This window comes from Neoarius graeffei, chromosome 2, assembly GCF_027579695.1.
Source record: "Neoarius graeffei isolate fNeoGra1 chromosome 2, fNeoGra1.pri, whole genome shotgun sequence".
Lineage (NCBI taxonomy): Eukaryota > Metazoa > Chordata > Actinopteri > Siluriformes > Ariidae > Neoarius > Neoarius graeffei.
This window is the reverse complement of record NC_083570.1, coordinates 50,056,471-50,076,771: the sequence shown is the minus strand read 5'-3', so window position 1 is coordinate 50,076,771 and position 20,301 is coordinate 50,056,471. Positions and strand designations below refer to the sequence as shown.

Sequence of the window (20,301 nt, the reverse complement as noted above, 5' to 3'; positions counted from 1 at the left end):
CTCTGCCTGCCGATACGCTTATGCCGCTTTTCCACTACCAACACGGCCGTGTTGGGCTGAGTCGAGCTGAGTGGGGCTGTTGGAGTTGCATTTCGACTACAACCGCGCTGAACCGTGCTGGCTGGAAGTGGGTGGACACATTGGGTGGAGTTAGCGAAAGTGGGTGGACGTCACGTGATGTCGTTAGGCGGCGCAAACAGTGACATCAGTGAGCTTTTAAGCGGTAGTCTCACGACCCGGATAGTAAACAATAAACATGGAGGACATGGAGTCGTTAGTGTTGCTGGTCTTGGTGCTGTGGCTTGTTGTCACCGACAACGCCAACAGATACTGGCAAGAGCGTATAGATGAGGCGAGGCGCATAAGGCTTCAGAAATTCTCGTAATTCGTAATTCTTCTTCTTCCGGGTTTACCGTGTTTACAGATCCCAGCGTGCACGCGGGGCGTGTGTGGGCTTGTGAGGACACTCCTCCTCACCAATCAGTGCACAGGGGAGTGTCTGCTCACGCCCCTAGCCCCACTCGGCTCGGTTTGGCTCGCTTCAGCCCCACTCCAAAACCGTGCGAGTTTTGGGGGCTGAGCAGGGCTGAAGCGAGCTGAGTCGCGCCGTTCTGAGGTAGTCGAAACGCGAGCCGTGTCGGGCTGAAGTGAGCTGAAGCAGGCTGAAGTGAGCTGAAAAAGGGTAGTGGAAAAGGGCCATTAGTCGCTTTAGTTAAAATCCGATACGCTTAGATTTATACCGATACGTTAAATTTCCTACCCACAAGTAACTAGGTACATAGGAGAGCAAATAACAGATCCATTTACATATTGATTGATATTTGTGTTAAACAAGCGGTCTTTTTTTTTTTTTTCCAATGTTTGTGTTGATTCTGTCAAAGTAATATGTCCGCGTGGTATGATGTAAACAAACTAATCTGTTGGCTACGTCAAGATCACGTGTTCAAGCCGTCCAGTAAAAATATCGAAAGAAAACGTCAGACATCCCGGAATCTTCCAATTCATTATAAGCGATCTCATTGGCTGCCGATGTTGTCCCCCACCAGACGGACAAAGCCGACTGACTTTAATAAGCTAGGAGAAGACTCGCTGCACAAATTAATCCACATCAGCATGGATGACAGTGAGATGGACTATGAGAGGGCTGCCCAACATTGGGCCGAGCAAAAGCCAAGGAGAATTAATCTGCTTTAAAGGAGTAGAAAACTTAATTCATTAGTTTGGGTTTGCAGAAAGATTACGTACTTATAAACACTCTCACGAAGTGAAGTTGTCCAAATGTGTCAAATACAGCATCATTTCAAATAATAATCATAAGCATTTTTGGCAGCGTGATGTCACTGGGATCCATTTAACAAAAGAAGTCTCCAGATTATTCTTTTGTTAAAGGATCACAGCGACATCACACTGCCAAATATGCTTATCATTATTATTCAAAATTATGCTACATTTGACACTTAAACAAATTCCCTTCATGAAATGTGTTTAAAAGCACATAATCTTTCTGCAAACTTAAACTGTAGAAATTAAGTTTTCTTTTCCTTTAAATATATGTTTTAATCTTCATCTAGTCCATTTAATAAAGTGCCAAAATGTAAACTTTATAATATGCAGTTGCCTTACTTTTCTTTTCAGTGTATCTTAGTTATACATATATTATGGTAATTGCATCCAAAACATTCTAAATCATTACAGTTATAGTAATACAGCAACTTATTTTAAGGTGGCAGTTCTTAGGTTCAGATCCCTTTGTGATCAACAGGAGGTCATGATGATCGATTCTCTTCATTGGATTGCATAAGCTGGAGCAAACCACTGTTCTTATTTTCATGCACATTTTTGTTACAACACTACTTGATCATAGATAATTAAGGGATCCCTGTAGATTTTCAGTCTATCATGTACCTCAGTAATCTATAACAAAACAGTTTAACTTGCATGTTGAACTTTAAGGTGAAATTTCAAATGTGTATACATTAATACTATTTAGGTCAGAAACAGGGCCGTAGCCAGGATTTTTCAAATACCGAGGTCAAACATGGCTGACAGCACCGAAGCCCCACCACCGGCACAACTTAAATAAATAAATAAATAACCAAGGATGGATTTGGTGGTGGACACATTTATTTTAACAATTCTAAAACTGTGGCACCATAACTGTGGTGTTTTATCTGACATAAAAGTAGAAAGGTAGTGAACTCTTGAACTGAGTATACATACCTAAAGTACCAGTTACCTAAAGTATTGGCATTATTTATATTGCAGCATACACATGACAGAAAGGGTGTGAACTGCTGAATTGTAAGCTTTAGTATTACACCTTATAATAATAGTGTGTGTGTGAGAGAGAGAGAGAGAGAGAGAGAGTTTGTGTGTTATTTGTGGGTGTCTGTATGTGTAGAGACATTCTGAGCAGTAATGTAAAGGCATCAGTCTATCTGGCTGTCTTGAATTGAGATCCATTTGCATGCATTCTCTGAAACAGAGTGTTCTCACCATTGCCTGTAATGTAAGTTTGGCTCACAACACATTTACTTCAACAATTCTAAAACTGTGCCATCATAACTGTGGAGTTTTGTCTGACATAAAAGTCAAAACTGAACTGAGTGTATTGCTCAGCTACCTGAAGTATTGGCATTATTTACATTTCATTATCTTAAATTACATTAGAATGTAGGGCTATTAGTTCTGTGTGAAGACTATGTATTAGAGAGAGTGTGTGAGAGTGTATTATTTGTGTGTATGTGTGTGTCTGTATTTGTGTGTCTGTGTGTGAGTGATAATGCAATGTGACTATTAGCCTATGTTAGGTTAAGTAGGCATATGTGATAGAGCGTAGACTACACCCTGCCTGTTTTATCCAAAACCCAACTTCCCCGGCCGACACTAGTATAGGCTACGTCGCGTGACGCTGCGTTAGACACAGCAACGATAGAGATAGAGGCTGAGAGATTTCAGATGACATTAGACGAATGTGAATTTTATTGGAGGGAAATACAGATGACGTGGATGTGGACGCTGCGTTTTACATTGATCACTGCTCGAATTCAGCGTAGACCAATTTGAAATTTCTGGAAAAAAAAAAAATACCGAGGACATGACCTCGGTGTCCTCAATGGTAGTCACGGCCATGTCAGAAATCATTGAAACACTGGTAAAATCTATCCTATAATCATGGATCTAAAACCTCTCAGAGACCCTGAAAATGCACCTGAGAGCATCTATTTTCAAAAAATTTTCCGGGGGAGCATGCCCCCGGACCCCCCCTAGTTTCGCTTCGCGTCTTTGGCGCTTGCTTTCACACCATTTGGCACTCAATTATCTGTGTATTATCATGCCAGAATTTAGGGCTTTAATTTTTTTCTGGGGAAAACATTGCTTTAATCATTATAACAATGTATTGATTGTTATAATCTTCTATAACCGAAGGCCATTTCACAGACCATGGAACTATTGCTGGGTCACAGTTTAAGTACGTCTTTTTCCCACCAGAGAAATGTAAACTACAAACACTTGTCTATTTTGATTCAGTTTGAAGGTTTTCGTTGCAAATTAAACTTATTCATTTCTTTCTTCTTGGCTGGCAGCTGGTAAAAGCTCAAATGAGGTGTTCTCTTTGTTGTGGAGACACAGTAAGGCACACAGCAATTCACTTCAGGCATGGTTAAAACCGGTTAGAACAATGCGAAAGTAAACAATACAGCAAAGCTGACCCCGGGTATCGCCCATAATGCATTGTGGTAAATAAGCGATGACTTAGTTATGGGTTAGGGTTGTTAACCTTGATCCATTTCTCAAACTATGCTGTGTTGGGTCCTTGAATTTGATAGAATTGGGCCTTGAAAAGTCCTTGAATTTGATGTTTAAGAAGGTGTGGGAACCTTTCAGTTTGCAATATTACCATGGCATTGTTTAGACAGAACGTTATTTCGTGTTCAAATAGAAACATATAAATGCCAGCTGCAGAAAAGGGTGCCATGGCAAATTTCTCAAAGAAGAGGCCATCTATAGTGCGTCACGGTTTAAAAAAAATAGTTCAAATCATAATGTAGGCAATGTTCTATTATATTAGGGCTGTACAATAATGGTAGTTTATCAAAAAAAAAGATGATTACTAGGTAATCAGCAAAAAATAGCATTTTTATCTGTACATTATAAGCCTTAAATATATCAAATATAAAGAATGCTTCTTAATTACATGACTTGGCATGTGAAAGACTCATGTAAAGCACAAATTGATAGTCAGTCAATAAGTCCGTCAGTCCCCATGGGATTCCCTATAATCTTCTCACTGGTTCTCAGTGATGAGGAAGCCTGTGTGGTGTTCACAGAACCAAGAGTATATCCAGGTGATTCTCAGGAATCGAACCAATTACAAGCGCATGACTGTTACTCCATTCCACAGGAGAAGGGATTTGAAGATGTGTGTGGTGTAAATTTGTCCTTGTCTCTCCTGACTTGTAGAAGCCGCGCAGGACCAGCTGGACTAAAGGGAGGAAGAGGAAGAAGCCAATGAAGGACAGTAACGCGCCCAAAGCCCCGTTAACAGGATACGTGCGGTTTATGAACGACCGGCGGGAGCAGCTGAGGGCAGAGAGACCAGACGTGCCCTTCCCAGAAATCACCAGGATGCTCGGCAATGAGTGGAGCAAGCTGCCTCCTGAGGAAAAACAGGTCAGGAACAGCACACAGACTTACCAGAGTCGCACTTGAACCCCAATTTTCAGAAAGCCGCATTTTAAAGTGACATTTGAGTTGTGATTACACCAAGCACACCTTGCGTTACTTGTGTGGAGATCAAAATTAGAGAACAACCTATAATTTGCTAAATTTTAAAGTCACTGCTTCTACATATTTGAAGTTATCCTAACAGGCATAGAAGGGCAGGTTTTTGAGCATATTTCATAATTTAAGTATATTCTAGAGCACAATATAATAACCTTAAAGGGCATATTCTGGACCAGTTTCGTGTTTTGTTTTTTATATGAAAGTATGTCCCTTTACACACTCATCCAGAAGGGTAATTTTGCACAAGGCCATCTGTCTACAGCAGAAAAGAATAAAATAAAAAAAACGCGTCTGGAAAAATCCCAAGGGAGTCTGGAGCCAGATTCGTGACGTTACCTGCGGAAGCGCCAGCAGGCTGCGAGAGCTTTGCACGGTTTCAGTGCACAGCCTGTGTAGACCAAGCGCTCCCATTTCTCTCTCATTGTCCGGTCTTTTGGAAAACGATGAGTACTAATCCCATCAAGATTGGTGTTGCTACACCCTCCTACGATACATCTGTTAACCATTTTAATAATTACGCGATAATGTTGAAGAAATTGGTCGTTTTCTCATAAACAAACCAGCGCTGGCGTAGGATTCAGAGGGAGGCGTCCCGCACGTGACGTCACGAAAATCAACGTTTGCCGGGAAATCCAAATACCAAGTTTTTTCAGAGGCGGACCAATTCGCCTCAAATGGCTTGATTTCAACTGAATTTTTCTGGTATTGCGCAAGGTAAAAAAAATTGCAGAGAATGCAGAATGTTACAGATATTTGACCAAAGTTTAATATAAAATAGGAGAATTACATTGAGCTTGCTCCTGAATTTACTCGTGATGTGCACTTTAAATGAGAAATTTGAAGAACAAATCTGATCAAAATTAGAGAACACTTTCAGATACCTCCCAGTTATTGGTGTTAATCTGGTACCTGGTGACAATTTCCTTAATTATTTGACAAACCCTATTGATCTGGCAGCCCTCCTAGTTACTTTGCAAGATGGCAAGCCGCTCTAAGGTAACTGAAACCATGCGACAGCAGGTTGTCCAGGTGAAGGCCAAAGGGATGACCCTCTCAGCCATTGCAAGAGAAGTTGGGCATTCCAAGTGTGTGATTTTCTAGAATATTGAAGCTTTACAATGACACTAATGAATTCAAGTCTGTCAAATAGGCTGGTCGTCCACGTAAGTCAAATGCACGAGAGGACAGGATCATGGGGAATCGGTTCAACACTGCAGCTGGAATTGCTCGCCGGTTCAGTGCTGAACAGGGCAAGGATCTGTCTCGGCATACAGTGTCTCGCCGTTTAAGACAAGTCGGACTGAAAGCACACTCTGCAGTGACCAAACCTCTCATAAAGAGAGAATAAAAAGGCTAGACTAGCCTTTGCCGAGGAGCATGTCATGTGGACAGAGGAGAACTGGTCTAAAGTTCACATCAGTGATGAGAGCAAGTTCAATTTATTTGGGTCTGTTGGGAAACATTACGTTCAGCGTCGAACTGGGGGAAGACTGAACCCAAAGTGTGTAAAGAAGTCAGTTAAATTTGGAGGATGAAGCGTAATGGTTTGGGGGATGTCTTCTGCAGCAGGAGTTGGGCCTCTTGTACAGCCACATGGCAGGGTGAATGCAAATGTTAATCAGAACCTCCTTCGGCAACATGCGGTTCCTTCATTTCAAGCGTCTCCCAATCAGCCCACAATTTTCATCCAAGACAATGTCCCCATCACACACTGCAAAACGGGGAAAGCAGTTCCTGGAAGCTAAGAACATTGAAACAATGAAATGGCCAGCCCAGAGTCCAGATCGAAACCCTATAGAGGATCTCTGGAAAATCCTTGGCGACAAAGTAATGGCTAAGAAACCCACTACAGTTACTGAACTGGGGAGGGTTAGACCAAAATTTTTTTCTACCCCCTCCAAAATATGGAGATGATCTATCTAAGTATGGAAATACCAATATTTGGCCAACTGAAAAATGCTCCCCCCCCCCCCCCCCCCCCCCGTACATACCCTCTGAAGTTAATAACCCCTCCAAATAGTCAAAAACTGCCTTTTTCACTAATATAAGCATTCCTTAACGGAAATAACTCTTAAATATAACAACAAAAATCACAGTAATAACATTTTATTTCTCACAAAAAGAGTTGTTAGAAACCCTCATTTTGTCTCTGCTTACAGGTTTGAATCAGAGTAACAAATTCTCCATAAAGTTTCAAGATACACTACCGTTCAAAAGTTTGGGGTCACCCAGACAATTTTGTGTTTTCCATGAAAAGTCACACTCTTATTTACCACCATAAGTTGTAAAATGAATAGAAAATATAGTCAAGCCATTTTTCTGGCCATTTTGAGCATTTAATCGACCCCACAAATGTGATGCTCCAGAAACTCAATCTGCTCAAAGGAAGGTCAGTTTTATAGCTTCTCTAAAGAGCTCAACTGTTTTCAGCTGTGCTAACATGATTGTACAAGGCTTTTCTAATCATCCATTAGCCTTCTGAGGCAATGAGCAAACACATTGTACCATTAGAACACTGGAGTGAGAGTTGCTGGAAATGGGCCTCTATACACCTATGGAGATATTGCACCAAAAACCAGACATTTGCAGCTAGAATAGTCATTTAGCACATTAGCAATGTATAGAGTGGATTTCTGATTAGTTTAAAGCGATCTTCATTGAAAAGGACAGTGCTTTTCTTTCAAAAATAAGGAAATTTCAGAGTGACCCCAAACTTTTGAACGGTAGTGTATGCTTCTTTATTTGTCTGGTGCGGATGGTGTACAAGTTACAAAATAACCAGTGCTCTTGAACAAGTTCTGCCAGCAACTGAGCAGCAGCATCCCTGGATCTCCGTGCTTGACCAGCACGCTTCGGCCGCAGCAGATAGAGCATATTCTGAATGATGTCCTTCCCTGTTGGAAGCATCCCAGAAGGGAACTCAGCCTGCTCTATGTACTCTACTACACCTAGTATCTTCTTAGCTTTTGACTGTGTTGCAACAGAAGCCATTATTTACCTGCAAGAATACAAATAATGGCTATTTAATACATTGGGAGATATAATTCAGATATGAATCATTTGTGCATACTGGTTCTTAAAACTAAATTGCTCCTCCTACTCAAGCGAGTAGGACGCTTCTTTGCTTTGCTCCTGCTTTCTTAATCTTTATTTCTATACTTTACTTTCTCATTGAATTTCCACTTTTTTTTTCTCTTCATCTTTATAAGATTTTAATTTAATTTTAATTTCCACTTTTTTTTTTTTTTTTTTTTTTTAAATGCCAGGAAGCAAAAAATCCTGCAGAAAATGCATGGAATTAGAACAGAGGATTTCTATTCTGGAATCAAAGATTAATGCTCTGCCAAAGACGGACGAATTAAAAGCGATATCTCAGGAAAGGAGTACTGAAACAGTGGCTGAGAATGCAGAGATTGCTCTCCGACAGACTGAGGACATTGCAGACCAAGTGGAAGAATTCATAACTCAAGCTGTACAAAATGTGAGTACTGAAAACTGGCAAATGATGGGTGCTAAGCCCAAAAACAAAAACAGAAGAGTAATTACTTCAACACCAGCTCGTTCTACAAATTACAATAGGATCTACAATCCTATGGAAAATCCACAGCCCATAAAGCTTCAGAACAAATTTGAATGCCTCAGGGATGTGGAAGAGGATTTGTTAAGTGGACAAACACATAGTAAAAAGAGATCGCACCAAGATCGAAGAGCTGTGAGAAGAGGCAAAAAGCAGCTCGTAACACCACCTGATCCCACAACCCTTGTTCTTGGTGATTCCACTGTAAGACAATTAAAAGGTTATGAGATGATTATTTGTTGTCTTCCAAATGCATCCATCTCTGACACCAAAGACAGCATTTTGAAACTCATGTCCGAGCATAAAACGATTAAGCGTATCGTTGTACATGTGGGAGCAAACGATGTTTTCAGAGAACAGCTGTTTGTCCAAGATGATTTCAGAAAACTTTTTTCTGAGCTCTATAAGACTGGAATTCAATCTTTTATCAGTGGCCCACTCCCAGCGAGAGGACGTTTTGCCTTTTCTCGACTCTTCAGTCTTAACACCTGGCTTGGAAAAACTTGTTCTTCATTTGGTATGAATTTCATAGACAATTTTAATCTTTTTTGGAATCGCAAAGAATTCTACAAGCCAAATAGCACTGAACTCAGCTGGATTGGAGCCAAAGTCTTAGCAGACCACTACAAACTTGCAATCTTTTCTCAGCCAGCACCGAGGAAAACAGTTGATAAGATGTCGCAGACTGACATAGTTACAAAGCCTAAACAATCATCTTTGCAAGTCGTCATCAAGGACACACAAACATCTGACTTGCAGGCCTCCCAACATTCAAGGACAGACGACTCCACTTCTCCTCGGATGGATTTCCCAAAAAGCATGAAAAAATTGCTTCCTATGGCTACACTCTCTTTTTCCAGCCCAAATTTGTCGCGACAAGCAGTGTACCCAGTTCATCAAAATTGTGTTCGTCCAGGACTTTCAGCTGGCTACAAATCTTTTTCACCATCCAAAAGATACATGTCATCTCCAGTCCTTTCACCCTCAAACCAAATGGAACATTTAGAAAGTCTTGTTTGATGTACTCTGGGTCCCTGCAAATGGATGTAGAAAAAAGCAGGGATCCGATGTTGACACTATTCCTGTGTTGATAAGAAACAGAAAACATAGAGCACATTTAACCCTGGGGGTGAACCAATCTAATCTCCTTCCTGTATTAAAACAGCATCAGAGTGCACAACCAAATATTACTGTAAAACTAGCCCTTCTGAACATTAGATCACTTTTAAACAAGTCATTTTTAATTAATGATCTTATTTGCAAACACAATCTTGATTTTTTGCTTCTAACTGAAACCTGGCTGGATCAAGCAAATAGTGCTACCACCCTTATCGAAGCAGCTCCCCCAAATTTTAATTTTTTGAATGTTACCCGACAAGGGAAAGGTGGAGGGATCGCAAATATATTCAAAGTCTCTTTTCAATGTAAACAATCCTCACTTGGTGATTTTATGTCCTTTGAACACTTATGTGCACTTGTTACATGCTCTCCTAACATATTATTATTAACTATTTACAGGCCTCCGAGACATTCAGCCAAAGTCTTTCTTGAAGAGTTTGGTGAATTGTTATCAGTCATTTGCTTAGAGTTTGATTGTCTTATTATATCTGGGGATTTTAACTTGCATGTAGATAATACTGATAACATTTATGCCAAAGAACTATTTGCAATTATTGATAACTTTAACCTAGTACAACATGTACAGGGACCGACCCACTCTCGTGGTCATACTCTTGACCTCGTCATCACAAAGGGTCTTACTGTTTCTTATACTGTTGTTGACCTGGCCTTATCTGATCATTTCTGTGTTTTCTTTGAAGTTTCTATGTCTCCTCACATTCAGAATAGCTCAACGACTATAGGCAGGAGAGTCATAAACGACAACACGTGCTCTTTTTAAGCAAGCTCTCTCTCAGAACTCAACCAAAATGTCAGACTCTGTAGATGATTTACTGGAATTTTTTAATTTAAATATGACCCAAATTATGGATGATATTGCTCCATTCAAAATAAAAAGAGTCAATGATAAGCAGAAAGCACCATGGAAGCAGTACCCGGCTGTTAAACTGCTAAAGAGAGAATGTAGAAAGACTGAAAGAAAATGGCGCAAATCTAAACTTCACATCCATTATCAAATCCATAAAGAGATGCTTTGTAATTATAATTATGAAATTCGTAAAGCAAGACAGTCTTTCTTCTCCAATATCATCAGCAGGAATATGAACAATGCCCGTGTGCTATTTTCAACAGTAGAGAAGCTAACTAATCCCCCACCACAATTAGCACCTGAACTTCTCTCAGTTAATAAATGCAATGAGTTTGCATCCTTCTTCAAAGGTAAAATTGATAAAATACGGCAGAATATTTCTCATAATATATCTCAGTTGCAAAAAATTGAAAAACTGCAATCACCAATGACACAGATAACTTTAACACAATGTCAGAATTTTGTTTAATTGATTATGAGACTCTTGAAAAAACTGTACAAAATCTCAGTTCCTCAATATCTGAACTGGACATTCTGCCCACCAACTTTTTTAAGTCTGTTCTTCATCTTATAATTACAGATGTGCTTCAAATTATAAATACATCCTTGGAGACTGGTGTTGTTCCTGTGTCCCTAAAAAAAGCTGTTGTAAAGCCCCTTCTTAAAAAAAATAATCTGGATCCTTCAGTGTTAAATAATTACAGGCCAATATCAAATCTACCATTCATCGGGAAAATCCTGGAAAAAATTGTCTTCAATCAATAAACTGCCTTCTTGATATCAAACAGCCGTTTTGATAATTTTCAGTCAGGATTTCGTGCCAATCATAGCACTGAAACAGCGCTGATTAAAGTTATAAATGACATGCGTCTTAATACTGATGCAGGCAAAACATCGGTCCTTGTATTACTGGACCTCAGTGCAGCTTTTGATACTGTTGATCACAACATACTGCTATATCGACTTGAACACTGGGTTGGATTGACTGGTAAAGTTATCAATTGGTTAAAATCATACTTAAAAGATAGAAGCTTCTTTGTTACCCTGGGAAATTGTTCCTCAACGTCAATGCCCTTGACCTGTGGTGTCCCCCAGGGGTCGATTCTTGGACCATTACTTTTCAACCTTTATATGCTCCCACTTGGGCAAATTATCAATAAAAATTCAATTTTGTATCACTGCTATGCAGATGATACCCAAATTTATTTTGCTCTATCACCAAATGATTATGCCCCCCTTGAATGTCTCTACCAGTGTATCGATCAAATCAATAGCTGGATGTCACAAAATTTTCTTCAGCTGAACACAGATAAAACAGAAGTAATTCTATTTGGAAAAAAAGATGAAAGACTCAGGATTACCACTATTCTTGACACAAAAGGGATTAAAACTAAAGAAATGGTTAAAAATCTTGGTGTTTTCATTGACAGCGAGCTAAACTTTGACAGTCACATGAAAGCAATCACTAAAACGGCATTTTATCACCTAAAAAACATTTCCAAACTAAGAGGACTTATGTCAAAACATGATCTGGAAAAACTAATACATGCCTTCATCTCTAGTAGGGTTGATTACTGCAATGGCCTTTTCACAGGCCTGCCAAAAAAGACCATCAAACGACTTCAGCTGGTTCAAAATGCAGCGGCCAGGGTTCTCACACGAACAAAAAGAACAGAGCACATTACTCCAATTCTAAGGTCCCTTCACTGGCTTCCAGTAAGCTACAGAATTGACTTTAAAGCATTGCTGCTGGTGTACAAATCTCTAAATGGTACAGGGCCCAATTACCTCTCTGATATGTTGCAGCGGCCAATCAGATCTACCAGATCGCAACAGAAAAATGTACTATTAAAACCAGTTGTTAAAACAAAGTGTGGTGAAGCAGCTTTTAGCTACTATGCAGTACAGCTATGGAACCAACTGCCAGAGGACATTAAAAATGCTCCTGCTGTTGGCAGCTTCAAATCTAGGTTAAAGACCAAGCTGTTTTCAGATGCTTTCTGTTAAATAATTAATATTTTTACATTTTTTATAATCTTTACTTTCTCTGCATGTTTTAGATTTACTTTAACTTTATTCTATTTTATTCTGCTAGTTTTTTTCCCCTTTTTCTTTTTCTCCTTTTTCTTTTTGGCATTTTAATATTTTATTTCTACTATTGTTTAATTCTTATTATTTTCTTTTAATTCTTTTAATTAATTATTTTAGAATAAAGATAAAATTATTTTATGTAATTTTATTTCTCTATTGTTTACTGTTTTTGTTTTTACTTCTGTAAAGCACATTGAACTGCCATTGTGTATGAAATGTGCTTTATAAATAAACTTGCCTTGCCTTGTCTAAATTAGTAACCTTAAGTAATGATCCTCTGTGCTTAAAAATAGTTCATATTTGAGGTATTACTGAAGAGTGTGGCATTCATCAATAACTTTAAAACTTGCTGAAAAAGAGCAGGATTACCATATGTTTAATTTACTTGAATGTAAGGTTACTTACCACTAAGCTTATTACCTTAAAATAATGATCATCTGCACTGAAAATGTCGTAGTCTTACCTAGTGGCGTACCTGAAGAGGTTCGCATTCATCGATAACTTTAAAACACATTAAAAAAAAAGCAGCATTCTAATATCAAACAGCACTGTAATGTATTTTGTCATATTGTAAGAATGGAAACTTTCAGAGGGTATGTACAGGGGGGTTAGCAAGGTTCAATTTAATAAAATTTGACATTTTCCCACATAGATGGACCATCTCTATATTTCTAGGGGGGTAAAACATGGAAAAGTCAAAATTCTTAAAATAACAAACCCCCCCCCCCCCCCCCCCCCCCCCCCAGTGGAAGAGACTGCAAGAAGAATGGACCAAGATCAAACCAGAGCAGTGTGAGAAACTAGTGATGTGCTGAAGTCATTCAAAGCAAGGGCCTCTAAACTTCTTATTAAGTTTTGAATCCTGTAGCCCTCAAAAAAATTTAGTTTTAATCTTCTCTTCTGCTGCAATGGTTACTGTTCTCTAATTTTGATCACTGTTTCACACAAAATAAAGGTTTTTGTTGAAGTGCCTTGGTATTTAAAAAAAAAAATGCTCGTACAACAGTGGTGTAACCACAGCTGATATTCCTTCAAATTCTGAACAATGAAGATGAGCAATATTTTAGAATAAATCAAGTATTTATTTACGAATTGTTCTCTAATTTTGATCTCCACTGTAGGACGCTTATTCACTTGATTTTAAACACGCATTCGGTCCTATAATTCCGCTCGATGAGCCCTGAATTGCGTCAAGTGGACTCTTGTACATCACAAATGTAGCATGTACAGGTACCTGTTAAAGATGTTTTGAAGTGAGATAGTTCTCTCTCTCTCTGTGTATAGCGCTATTTGGATGAGGCAGAGAAAGATAAGGAGCGTTACATGAGGGAGCTGGAGAAGTATCAACAGACAGAAGCCTATAAGCATTTCAAAAGGAAGGTGCAGGAGAAACAGAAGGGGAAGAGACTTCGAGGAGGTGCGCAAAAAAAAACCCTGCATCCACAAGAACTGTGAAAATGGTTTCTTTTTGTTTTGTACAGTTATTTCATGGTGTCTTTCAGAAATCAAGTTGTAAGCAAGAGAGGAACAGAATTTGCTTGACAATTCTGGCAAATGCATCTCTGACTAAAGTGGATTGAAACATTTGTTTTCAGAGGGGAAAAAAACAAGTTTAGGAAAAACGCAGGGGTAGGATGTTTAAAGCTAGACGGCCTTTCGATTTCATAAAATCAGTGAAATTTAGTTCCCTCTGAAATTTGGTCATTGTGATATGTTTTTATTTCTGCAATAGCTCAAAAAACAAGCCATTCTGTGGCTGGGAAGTTCTTTAATTTGAGGGGATTCCCAAAATAACATGCATGAAATCACTCGCTTCGCCAGACAGAGGAAGTCCATGTGCATATGTGCAGGTTTACCTTCTTCTTCTTCTTTTCCTCCTTCTTTTGGGTTTTACAGCAGCTAGCATCCACAGTGTCGCATTACTGCCATCTACAGGTTTACCTTGACGGTGCACTGACAGTTCCATTATTCTGTCACTAAACGAACAGCTGATCACACCGAGGTGCTCGCTGACTGCCGATATTTATTAGTTTGGTCCTGCGTTTCCTTTCCTTCGCAACAAACGTCTTTTCTCACTTTCCGTTACTGTAGTCGGTCCTTCACGTTTCATTCGCTCACTCGCATCCTCCATTTTTCTCTCCTGTTTCAAATTTGTATCCCACAATGCCTTGCGCGAACGGGGAAAGCCCACCACGTCATGCATGATGTATCTCGAATTGCGTCATGGTGAAGCAGGAAAAAATAGCAGAGAATTAAGGGCCGCGTGACTCTAAATTCATTACTTGTTCTATTCGGGGGAAAAAATTGGAAGTCTGTGATTCGAATTCAGTAGCTTTCGGTCCACTAAACAAAAATAATTGGGTGTCGGGGAAAATTATTTTTCTGACCTACACTTAAAATCTGAAAGGCAGTACAGCTTTAAAGGGATAAAACATCTAGCTACACTGATGTAATGCATTACATGGTAAACACTGAACAGCGTATTACTGTACCTCCATTATCTTTACTGATTTGAACAAGCAAATGAATCAGCTGTGCATTCATTCATCCTGGGCAGAGTCAGGTTGGATCTGGAATCTGTTCCAGGAGCACTGCGTGAGAGGTGGGAGATTTCACTTCAAATGGGAAATCGCAAGGCAACACACACACACACACACACACACACACACACACACACACACACACTCTGTCTGCAGGCAGTATAGTGTACCCAGTCCACCTACATGCAGGTATTTTGAAGTTGGGAGGAAACCAGAGAACCCAAAGGAAACTCCCAAACATGTGAAACGCCACACAGAGAGTAACCTGAAGTTATCATTTGTTTACACACTTGTGCCCATTACGTACTGTACATCATGTTATTAGCTGTTAGAAAATGTTATTTTCTGATAAAATTACCGAGCCAATCTGAAGGAAGTATTAATGTACGCCATCGAAAGTCCTTCCCGTGCCATGCACTCGGGCACATTGGGTGGCACTGATCTCCATTTCCATAGCCCTCGGCCTCTCACCTATACAGCTAGGGTTACAGTGGGAGGCTAGTCCTCTGGTAACTGCAAGAGTTTGACTCCCCAGTCACATCTGTATTGCAGCGTGCCTTGCCAGATGGCAGGAGGTACCATTTTTATGATGGTCTTTGGTATGACCCGACCACGAGTAGAACTCGTGATCTCCCGATCGAGAGGCGGACACGCTAACCACTAGGCCGACTCGCAGTTGATGTACTGTATGTAATCTGCAGTATTGTTCGCAATAGTACAACTTTTAATTACACCAAGTACGACTAGTTTTCGTTGTCATCATGTAAAGACCAGCAGCATCATGTCTTTAACCATTCAGACCACTGACTGGATAAAAACATGGATGGCGCACTCCTGTTCATTCCCATTCTATAGAAATGAAGTCAAAATCCCTCCACCATGTTGATAAATTTGCAACTAGAGTCTGCATGGTGGAGACAAGAGGCAAAGTGAGGCAGACCCTAATCCTTTGGTAGATTCCCCCCCCCCCCCTTCCAGCGCATTGTAGAATGTGTTCATGGTGGTAATCAATCATCAATCTTGAATCTACCCAGAGAGCTTAAATAGTTTCAGCTGGAGATATTTCATGAATATGGATGCATCTAATAAGGACATTTATCAAAAACTTTTTAATTAGATTAGATTCACTTTATTCATCCCACATCGGGGAAATTCACGTGTTACAGTAGCAAGAAAATGTCAAACAGATAACAAAACTGAAATAAAAATTAGACAAACGAAGGATTAAATACAAAGGGCTATTTGCATTATCTACCGTGAAAAAGTATAGAAAAAATTGCCTTATTGAGAAGCTTGGAAAAATTGCACATTACAGGTAGACTCTGTATATATACACACGTATATACATAAATAATATATAAAGTATGCATAAAAATAGTTTAAGGCCTATATTATTGCACATAATTGCATCGATGAGAGATGGCAGAGGTAGTAGTGGTGAAGTAGTGCAAATATAACGACAAACAGGTTATTGTTGCTACATTACAAGTTGTGGGTGTTATACAGTCTGACAGCAGCAGGTATGAATGACCTGCGGTATCTCTCCTTCTTACACCGTGGGTGTAGCAGTCTGCTACTAAAAGAGCTGCTTAAAGCCCCCACAGCCTCATGTAGGGGGTGAGAGGGGTTATCCATGATTGAGGTCAGCTTGGCTAACATCCTCCTCTCACCCACCACCTCAATGGAGTCCAGAGGACAGTCCAAGACTGAGCCAGCCCTTCTGACCAGTTTATTAAGTTTCTTCCTGTCCCTCTCTGAACTTCCACAGCCCCAGCAGACCACAGTGTAGAAAATCGCTGATGCTACCATAGAGTCATAAAAAAGTCCTAAGCAGTGTCCTGCACACACCAAAAGACCTCAGTCTTCTCAAGAGGTGGAGACGACTTTGGCCCTTCTTGTACAGGACATCTGTGTTGTTAGTCCAGTCCAGTTTGTTGTTGAGGTGAACACCCAGGTATTTGTACTCCTCCACGATCTCAATGTCCAAACCCTGGATGTTCACTGGTGCAATTTGAGGAACCATCCTTCTGAAATCGATCACCACCTCCTTTGTCTTGCTGGCGTTGATGCACAGGTGGTTCAGTTTGCACCAGGCGACAAAGTTGGTGATGACCTCTCTGTACTCCAGATTGTCCCCCCCGACACACGTCCAACGATGGCTGTATCATCTGTGAACTTCTGGAGGTGGCAGCTGTCCGTGTTGTAGCTGAAGTCTGATGTGTAAAGAGGAAAGGAGAGAGCACTGTACCCTGTGGAGCCCCTGTGCTGCAGACTACCACATCAGAGACACAGTCGCGGAGCCTCACATACTGCTGTCTGTTAATGAGGTAGTCGATGATCCATGCAGCCAGGTGGCAGTCGATACCAGCTTCCTCTTAAGCAGTGATGGCTGGATTGTGTTGAAAGCACTGGAGAAGTCAAAGAACATGATTCTCAGTGCTCCCAGTGCCCTCCAGGTGCAAAAGTGACCAGTGTAGCAGGTAAATGACAGCGTCATCCACACCAATGCCCGGTCAATATGCGAACTGCAGGGGGTCCATCTCGCTGTTCACCAGGTGTCGGAGGTGGGAGAGAACAATCCTCTCCATGATCTTCATTAGGTGAGACATTAAAGCTACTGGCTGAAAGTGGTTGAGCTCCCTGGGGTGCGCAGTCTTGGGAACTGGAACCACACATGTTGTTTTCCACAGAAGTGGAACTTTCTCCAGACTGAGGCTCAGGTTGAAAATGTACAGAAGAATCCCACAGAGCTGATCTGCACAGTCCTTAAGCAATCCGGAGTTGATACCATCAGGGCCAGCAGCTTTCCTTGTCTTGATCCTCCTCAGCTCCTTCAACACCTGATCAGCTGTTATGGAGAGGCGAGGGGTGTAGCCGAGGTGTGAGTCCTGTAGAGTGAGGTCGGGGGTGGAGTGCGTGGATTGGTCTGGCAGGGATCGGAGGGAGCTGTTGGTGTCAGAGGTATTATGAGGGGGAGTGATATCACAGACCGGTCAGGACTATGGTGAGTGGGGGAGGGTGGGGTGGCACAGTCAAATCTGTTGAAAAAGAGATTCAACTCACTTGCCCAGTCTTGGCCCCCAGATACAGGGCTCCTCCCACTGTCCTTTGTGTGGCCAGAGATGGTTTTCAGGCCTCTCCATACCTCTCCGGTGTTGCTCCCCTTGAGGCGCTCCTCCAGCTTCCTCTTGTAGCTGTCCTTGCCTCTCCTTATCCCCCTCTTCAGCTCCCTCTGCACTCTCCTCATCTCCTCCTTGTTGCCAGATTTAAAAACCCTCTTCTCATTTAATAGGGCTTTTAGTTCAGAGGTCACTCATGGTTTATTGTTGGGAAAACACCGTACCTTCCTGACTGGCACAGTGTTTTCAATACAGAAATTAATGTAATCTGTGATGCAGTTGTCAGGCTATCAATGTCATCCCCGTGAGGCTCACACAACACATCCCAGTCCGTGGTGTCAAAGCAGTCCCTCAGTGCCATACTGGTCTCCTCAGACCAGCTCCTTACATACCTCTTGGTGGGTGGTTGTTTATTCACCATAGGTATGTATGTAGGGGACAAGTGAACCAGATTGTGGTCAGAATGGCCCAGCGGGGGGAGGGGTGATGAACTATATGCGTCCTTGGTGTTCACATACATTAAATCCAAAGTTCTCTTGTCTTTGGGACACCTACTCATAAAATCCATCCTAATATTTTTGATCGCGTCTGTTTTCAGTGACAAACAAGTGTTGCCAGGCAAAACAAACTTCGCCCTGTAGCATTTAGGCCATGTTGATTTGATTATATGGATGACATCCTCTGGGAACCCCAAAACTGATGCGAACGTGCGAAAAAAAACAAGTTTGGTCAAAAAAAATTCTTCATTATGAGATCTATAAGTGGTCAGAAAGGTTGAACAAATGACTAGACACACAGAGTATGGTATACCAAACAAGAAATTCTTTATTTTTGTTATTTCACATCATCTTCTGGTGGCACAAAGTGGTGCAAGCAAGGGTAATTCAAGCCCTGCTTCCCTTCTGGCATCTTCTTTTCCTTGACATCCTTCAGGTGCCTGAAGAAACACAGCATGAAAGGCAGCAATAAGATATTGTTATCTTTAGTTTCCCAGTAGTTAGTGTAAAACGTTTATGGGCATAAATGTGAATGGCGGGGGATGAGTGTTTGATATTGCAGATGGAATGTTGCAAGCAGCATGATGCTTTTCAATTTAATACTTGGTATCTAAAATATATAAAATAGACCCACCTTAGTTGTCATCTTCCTCCTCTCTTCTCCTTTTCGTCTTCTTTCTTCCCCTTGTTCTTTCCCCTACCCCTGCAGATTTGCACACCTACAGAAAAATTGCATGGTGGGAGGAAATAATTTATTGATTGACTTGTGCAATATATGGATGTCACTGCAGATATCTGAGTCTATTTAGCTCCAATTTTGGACCGGTTTGTCCAGTTGAAAAGATTTATCATGTATGTACACTTGCTACCTGGATATCAACCTTAATCAACAAAGTAATACACTTCTATGGTTACACACAAAAATGCACACTATTTCAGACAAGAGTACAATGTATGCAAGCAAGACTTAAAACCCACCTGACACACTGGATGGATGGTCTGGAATTGGTCCATCTTCTCTCCAGGGATGGGCAGCATCTCTTCCTCCCCACATTGCCAGCAAACCAATGGGAGGATTGCCCTCAATGCTGCTGGTGCCTTCAGCCACCACTCTTCCTTGTTACTTTAATGCTGACATATAAATTCGGAGGACACTCACCTGCAGTTGAATTCGACGCCATATTTCTTGGAATGTGAGCGGTGTGCATGTGCGCGGAGTAAGTTTACGACAAAATCAGTACGTTTTACGATAGAAAAAGAGGCATTTTATGACATTAGTATCGATTTACAGCATACATTTGCTCTGGTGGAAAACTTTTTTTTTTTTTTTTTGGGAAACGGACGAAAATTGGTGCGCGTGCGGATGTCATCCATATAATCAAATCAACGTGGCCTTATGATGAATATGAAGGAGGATATTGCAAAAAAAAAAAAATAGGTACCCTATGGGTACATGTGGCTACTGCTTATAAAAAAAAATTTCTGATCCCATGTCCATACAGTAAATGTAGCATATATTCATTCATTTATTTATTTACTCTGAGGCAGTAGCTACAAAAATGAAGTGTAATCCAAAAATGAACAATTTAAACATCACAGAAGTAAAATATACCAAGTGTCTGTACTTTTATATTATTCTATGCTTACCTCTTACAGATTTCAAAACTGAAACCTCCGAATCGAAGCTGACATACACATGCTG

At 40.7% G+C, this 20,301-nt stretch overlaps 1 protein-coding gene across 2 annotated transcripts in view; it reads left to right on the top strand.

The window, feature by feature from the left end:
• hmg20a (high mobility group 20A) overlaps positions 1 to 20,301 on the top strand; it is a 49,185-nt gene that overhangs the window by 10,640 nt on the left and 18,244 nt on the right. For both annotated transcript variants that reach the window (XM_060914374.1, XM_060914375.1), the window contains exons 3-4: positions 4,465 to 4,674; positions 13,728 to 13,860. In XM_060914374.1, coding sequence (XP_060770357.1) covers positions 4,465 to 4,674; positions 13,728 to 13,860 — 343 coding nt within the window. The remainder of the gene's footprint in view (positions 1 to 4,464; positions 4,675 to 13,727; positions 13,861 to 20,301) is intronic.